Source organism: Hippocampus comes, unplaced genomic scaffold (genome assembly GCF_001891065.2).
Source record: "Hippocampus comes isolate QL1 unplaced genomic scaffold, H_comes_QL1_v1.1 scaffold383, whole genome shotgun sequence".
Classification (NCBI taxonomy): domain Eukaryota; kingdom Metazoa; phylum Chordata; class Actinopteri; order Syngnathiformes; family Syngnathidae; genus Hippocampus; species Hippocampus comes.
In genome coordinates this window covers 212,259-219,428 of record NW_017805407.1, presented here as the reverse complement: position 1 = coordinate 219,428, position 7,170 = coordinate 212,259, and the positions used below count along the sequence as shown (strand labels likewise).

The 7,170-nt window shown below is 43.9% G+C and overlaps 1 protein-coding gene across 1 annotated transcript in view; it reads right to left on the bottom strand.

Moving 5' to 3' along the window:
- nradd (neurotrophin receptor associated death domain) overlaps nt 1–7,170 on the bottom strand; it is a 22,141-nt gene that overhangs the window by 4,886 nt on the left and 10,085 nt on the right. The window contains exons 4-7 of the mRNA XM_019873616.1: nt 4,679–4,886; nt 4,438–4,580; nt 3,687–3,870; nt 2,510–2,670 (exon numbers count right to left, since the gene is read on the bottom strand). Of these exons, the coding sequence (XP_019729175.1) occupies nt 2,541–2,670; nt 3,687–3,870; nt 4,438–4,580; nt 4,679–4,886 (665 nt within the window). The 3' untranslated portion in view covers nt 2,510–2,540. The remainder of the gene's footprint in view (nt 1–2,509; nt 2,671–3,686; nt 3,871–4,437; nt 4,581–4,678; nt 4,887–7,170) is intronic.

Genomic DNA, 7,170 nt, shown 5'->3' with positions numbered 1-7,170 from the left:
CCCCCCTCCCCCCACCTCATCCTCTCCCACCCTCATTTCCTCTTCCAACTGGACTCATGCAGAAGAGTGTAGCATTGCGGTTTTAACTTATCCACTTTAGTTTTTAATTAATGTTGACACGAGGAACTCAAGCCTTTTTATTCATTCGCCATAACTGCCCCCTTTAAGTCCCATCAACCATCGCAGCCTATTGCATTAATTGTTGATATTATTAAATAGTAGTTTTGGGAATGTTTAAATTAACAAGAAACTTTGTAAAATGATCATTTCATGGTTCTCAAGTGTAAATATGTTATTATTACTAAATGTGTATGCAGGAGCCACAAGTGACCAGCTCGACCGTTACATCACCACCGCCGGCTCACGTTAGCGTGGGGGGGCGGATATTTTTTTTCTGATTTTTTTTTTTTTTTTTTTTGTAATGTACAAAGTAATTTTCACCATACTCAGCTGTAAGTATTGTGCAAGCACATTGTCATACTGAGTGTACAAACATTTTAAAAGATAATAAACCGTTTCTTTTGTACACCTTTGCTCCGGCTTTTCCTTGTGGAGTGGGAAACTCTTTCAGGTGTCAGACCAAAACTGCATGGAGTAGTTTTGAATTTTTATCATCGTGGGCCTGTTACGCAGAACCCTTTGAAGAGGGATGTCAGCGATAATTGCGCTTTCTAACATTGACATCAGCATCCGGTGTCAGATTCAAGAGGAGAGAAATTTTCAACTAATGGGCAGTGTAAAAAAAAAAAAAAAATCTGGCTCGGAGGCTTTTGAAGTCTTTTTAATTATATGAGTGAGTGAGGGGACAATGTTCAGACCTTACCCTTTAAGCCATATTGCGTGTGTGTAATGGTGTGTGACCGGCCTTGGCCATGCAGGCACATTACAAGAGAAAGAAAAAAAATCATTAGCAGATTGGGAGTTGTGAGAAAAAAACTTTGCTCCACTCTACTTTCATTACAGCCTTTCCCCCCTTAGGGCTCTCTTTGGAGAGGAAAGGTTCTCATTGCACTTAAATCCCTTAATATGGGACAGCGCAGTCCAAATACGTCTGGATTTAAACCAACCCCCCGCCCCTCGTCCCCCATTCCTCCTCACTGTGTAATCCATCAAGTCGGCGTGAGTGACAAAGAGCCCACGATTGTCGGCTGCAGGCCAACTTGACAATCGCATTCACGTTTCCAAGAATGTCAGAAGAGCAAATGAAGAAGAGGGCAGCCCAAAAGACCGCAACAAACACTGCGAAATATTCAGTCGAGGCACCACTTAAAACTAAGTGACTCAAACATTTACTGGGCCTGCTGACTCATCTACTGGTGTACCTGTGTTACATGGGAAAACCTGCAGATCATTTCAGACCTCTAGCAACAACGGGAGGGATACATATTTGGGAACTGCAGGTCAAGGATCTTATCCAAACAAGACAGAAATAGACCTTGAATTTTTTTAAGGTCTTTAAATACACTTTTAACCCTTTCAGGGACAGCGATTACTACAGTGGACAGCTTTATCGCGTTATCAGGTTCCAAGGTGCATGAAAGGGTTAAAGCACAAACACATTCATCAATATATTAAGAGAGAGCAAGATCATTGACTAATATATTCCGTTTTCATTACAAATGATTTATTCATTGAATGACAAAAAAAACAAAAAAAACAAAAGGACAAAGACAAAAAAAAAAAAAAATACCATACATGACCGGCATTAGAAAATGGAACTAAACCATCTGAGTACATCACATAGCGTCGTAGCACGGAAAGATTCAAACTTGAAATGGTCGTAAAATAAATACAGGAAGTAAAAAGGGAAGATGTTCAGTCGTAATCCCTTTCGTCGGTTCTCATCATCTGAAACTCGCCGTGTGCTACTGCGAGAAAACATTTCGAATATTTACAATCACGGCGAGGAAGAGCTCTAAGTAGTGTTACTATCAGCCATTAAACTGCCTCATTCTTGAAATTTGCTGTTTTTGAAATACCAACACAGAACAAAACAATAAAACATGTCACCACACCGATACGGACATTTTAAGTGTTTTATGTCAACAATGATCTCCTTTATGCATGCAATCTAGTTTTCAGTCTTTTATCTATTGTCACGTGTTCTAACAAGAGGCCTTTTGGGAGAAATTCTCATAATTAACTATGAATCTCTTTGTAGGCATGGATGACTTAAAAATGGGCTCCTGTGTCGGCCTTATACATGGAAAGAAAAAAAAAAAAGAACAATGTCTCGAATATTAAAAATGAATGAATAGTCCACATTGACAGTTCCAATTGTATAGATACATTATGTAGCCTGTGGAGGTTATTAGAGATGAAAACGAAAGGAAATAGTTCTGATTAAGGCACTTGTGGAAATCCTTCAGTAAAATGGCACTTTGTGGGTGTAATACTTTTTTCTGTTGATTAGAAAGAATCTGAAATTTTCAGGACCACCAAACAACCACTAGCATGCTCGATAGTCTTAGTGGCGTGAGTGGGCTTGTGCATGTGTGTGTGCGTGTGTGTGTGTGTGCGTGGGGGGGGGGGGCACCGCATCAAACTACCGAGACACCCTGCGTGGGGCAGTTCATAGCCGACACCACGTCGGGCCTCTCGATGCGAGCCAGCGCCGAACACAGCAGTCCCAGGGTGGAGCCTTCTTTCAGAGCCCAGTTGGAGAGCAGGGTGTGCGCGGGGGCCTCGCCATGCCCAAACAGGTCCAGCTGTTCGGTTTCGTACCCCAGCGCCTGACCCAGTTGCCGCCAGCCGCCGCCCGCTCCTTCCTGCAGGAGGCGCTCGATTTCTTCCTGTCTGGCTGGCGCCAGGTTGACGTACAGGCGGGTGTCCTGCTTGCTGTCCCTTTTTGTACCTGTGGGCGGTGGAAGCGGGTGGAGTGGATAAGACATTGAAGGCCTTACTCGGATGATTTGTTTCAGACCCAGACTTGACATGCAACAGAAGAAAAACATTGGTCTTGTTGTTTTTCAGATAATACATTTGCAGAGACAACTCTGGCCACAAACGCTTTTCATCTGTTCTGACCGCGCTGGGTTGGATAATGAAAGCATTTTAAATGACCTCATTTACGGTCATGCGAGGCAATGGGTAAATGTGAAGGTTTCCAAGTTGGTGCTGCTAGAAATTAGGATTCTTTGGCGTTACATTCAAGTTTGTTTTTGTAAACAAAGACTGTTCAAAAGTCTCCCAGACACCTCGGTATTGTAAACAGGCGGTGTCGTATTTTTTCCAAAAGCATTTTAGTGGGGAAAAGTTAGACTTTTGGGAAAAAAAAATAAATTTTGTGAACCTGTTCAGGGACAGCTGTTACTACAGTGGACAGTTTATCATGTTATCAGGTTACAGGGTTCATGAGAGGGTTAAATAAATGGTTTTGAATCCTCGCTATAAATGCATGCTTGTCGTTGGCTTCCCGCACCTTTGCAGGTCTGATTGTCTTGCAGACTTTGCGAGTCGAGAAAAACTCCGCTGTCACTTTGTAGCTTCTCTCCCTCTGGAGACGCTCCCAACTCGGCAGCGCGCATCTTTGACAGGGCCTTCTTCTGTTTACACGATCGCCAGCTGCGACGAGCAGAGAAAACAATGTCAGCAAAACAAGCCTTTTCTCTTGAATCCCTTCTTATGCCCATACAAGGACACGGGCCCTGATGAAGACTTACCACTTAGCCCAGTTGGAGAGCAGGGTGTGCGCGGGGGCCTCGCCATGCCCAAACAGGTCCAGCTGTTCGGTTTCGTACCCCAGCGCCTGACCCAGTTGCCGCCAGCCGCCGCCCGCTCCTTCCTGCAGGAGGCGCTCGATTTCTTCCTGTCTGGCTGGCGCCAGGTTGACGTACAGGCGGGTGTCCTGCTTGCTGTCCCTTTTTGTACCTGTGGGCGGTGGAAGCGGGTGGAGTGGATAAGACATTGAAGGCCTTACTCGGATGATTTGTTTCAGACCCAGACTTGACATGCAACAGAAGAAAAACATTGGTCTTGTTGTTTTTCAGATAATACATTTGCAGAGACAACTCTGGCCACAAACGCTTTTCATCTGTTCTGACCGCGCTGGGTTGGATAATGAAAGCATTTTAAATGACCTCATTTACGGTCATGCGAGGCAATGGGTAAATGTGAAGGTTTCCAAGTTGGTGCTGCTAGAAATTAGGATTCTTTGGCGTTACATTCAAGTTTGTTTTTGTAAACAAAGACTGTTCAAAAGTCTCCCAGACACCTCGGTATTGTAAACAGGCGGTGTCGTATTTTTTCCAAAAGCATTTTAGTGGGGAAAAGTTAGACTTTTGGGAAAAAAAAATAAATTTTGTGAACCTGTTCAGGGACAGCTGTTACTACAGTGGACAGTTTATCATGTTATCAGGTTACAGGGTTCATGAGAGGGTTAAATAAATGGTTTTGAATCCTCGCTATAAATGCATGCTTGTCGTTGGCTTCCCGCACCTTTGCAGGTCTGATTGTCTTGCAGACTTTGCGAGTCGAGAAAAACTCCGCTGTCACTTTGTAGCTTCTCTCCCTCTGGAGACGCTCCCAACTCGGCAGCGCGCATCTTTGACAGGGCCTTCTTCTGTTTACACGATCGCCAGCTGCGACGAGCAGAGAAAACAATGTCAGCAAAACAAGCCTTTTCTCTTGAATCCCTTCTTATGCCCATACAAGGACACGGGCCCTGATGAAGACTTACCACTTGTAAGCCACGTAGACCAGCAGGCCAAGGACCACCGCAGCCAGCACGGACACGTACACCAGGATGTTGTTGCTGCTTTTCTCACCCTGTGGGGTGAACTTGGGGGTCCCCGGGGCAAAACTTTCTCCGCCTGGCGTCACATCCTCTACACCGGACTTGCTCGGAGAGTCACGGGACCCATCGGAGAGAATGTGCAGCTTTTTATCTGACGAGAGAAGTGTCGTTATTGCATATGCAGAAAAGGACTTGTGAATTGTGTTGAGAAGATGCCTTCTGTGCTCGGCAATCTGAAGCACTGGCCTATTTCCAACTTCAATTATATTTGTGCCATAAAATGTTATTAATTTATTCCCATCAGCCCTCGTCATGTTTTTCTTAGCTGGACTGCTTTCAGTCGCGGATATGAATGTGAAAAGTTGTGTTTTTTTTATTTTTTTATTTTAGCCTCCTTGTGTTACCATGTCAAACAAATCCGACCACAGCTGTCAGAATCAGGAGCGCTGGCCGACGTAACAAAAATCATATTTCATGCCTTGGCAAATGAGAATGATTAGTTACGTGACTACGCTCGTAACTGAAAACACTCATATCGCAAATCATCTTTCCCTTGTGAAATGAATGGTAATGTCATTCATCCATTTCAGCCCCTCAAAAAACACCTTCAAAATGTTTTAATATGAAAAATAGCATGCAACAGCACTGTTATGTCATACTTGATAAAAATCATGTCGTAAAAATGACATGACAATGAAATAAAACTTGAAGCATTAAACACTGGATGCATCATGATTTCCTGCTTCAATGCCCATCAATGAGCTCCTTCTGGTGTGTGTACCTTGGCCACCAGGGGGCAGTATAATACAGATATACATCATACATAAAGAAGAATTTCACAACTGCGATTCAATAAGTTGCAGAAATATTAATCATGTTTCACAAAGGATAAAGAGTGTATTCCTTTGAGTATTATTGTCTGTCTACAATCTGAGCTTTACTGTTTGTCTATCGGGTTTTCTAAAACGCTCGTAAGTTGGGTTACTTTAAGACAAAATGTTCAGTCAGCTTGTTTCTTTAACCAGATCAGATTTCAAATTTATCCTCGCAGGACCAGCGCGGTGGCTCTCAATTTTATGTTTCGTGATTGGTTAGTCAGAGCGAAACTAATTACAGGCAAATTTCACCTGGCAAAACCCATCTACCGCGATCAGCGCACAAAACTAAATTTCACAATTAGCATCTGTGGTGAGTATGATGCATTATATTTCAATGTTTCACGTGTTTTGTCAAGTTATTGGATAAGTATTGCTCTGGGACTGTGCGGGGTAATCTGCTAAATTTCTACTGAAGGCCCAGGTACCAAATGCACAACTGACTGATAGTACCAGGCGTTGAGCTCCCCTGAGGTTTGAAATCTTCCATTCCCCCATTTTCCCAGCTTTTGTCTCCCTCCTGTGGTTTGACTATTTTAGGCTCAAAAGCCACCAGAAAATTTGGTGACCCTTCGCAGGTCAAAGAGTCACGACATGTGTACAGATGACCTGACTCCCAGAGAGCCGGTGCAGTAATTTGGAAGCCAGGAGACGAGTCCAATGGCTCGTCTGCAATTTGGTCCTTTGGTCCTAACTACAGTGCTCTTTTCTTCTCTGGTGCTGCTTCCTGGTTGGTAAGTTCTGCAGTTCTGCTGAGGTGTGGATTCAGATGTTGACCACATGTCCATGTTTTTCCCTCTAAAGCCCTCCCACTACTTTCAGATTCTTTTTATCTCTCAGAGGCCATTTATGTGACATTTGTTTCATGTGATCGAAACTGTCGTTTTGGCCGTTCCTTCACACGACATCAGCGCTTTGGAACGTACATGAGAAAACTGTTTTCAAAGTGGGAGTTTTCAAAAAACACATCATTACCATTTCCGACTGAAAACGGAGGGCACACATGTGGGTAACTACAGCCCAGTATGAAAAGTACTTTTTTTGACAAATGAAGTGAATTGGATTATTTGCCATGGCACACGAATGAGCTCGGTAGATTAAAGCAGGGGTCCCCAACCGCCGGTCCGCGGACCGGTACCGGTCCGCCGGGCATTTGGTACCGGGCCGCACAGAAAGAACTTGCCTTAATTCCGTTTTGTTTATTTCGGAATACGAAAGATGTTTTATTTTGAAAAACTACCGGATTCTCCGTTGCATCCGTCTGTGTTGCTTGACACACGTCAAGCCACGCTTCTCCTTCACGTGACCGATTACTTCAAAACAAAACGCGGGAGCTCGCAAAATGAGTAAAAAAAACTGCTGGAGATCACAAATGACGGCGGCCTTAAAAGTACGTTCGAGACAACTGGATTAAAGTTTTGGCTGAATACTCTGAGATGGCCACAATAGCACTGTTGCTATTTCCGACATCCTACCTGTGTGAGGAGGGGGTTTTCTGCAGCAACGGCGACTAAAACAAAATTACGAAGTAGACTGGACATGAAACACCAACTTGAGGGG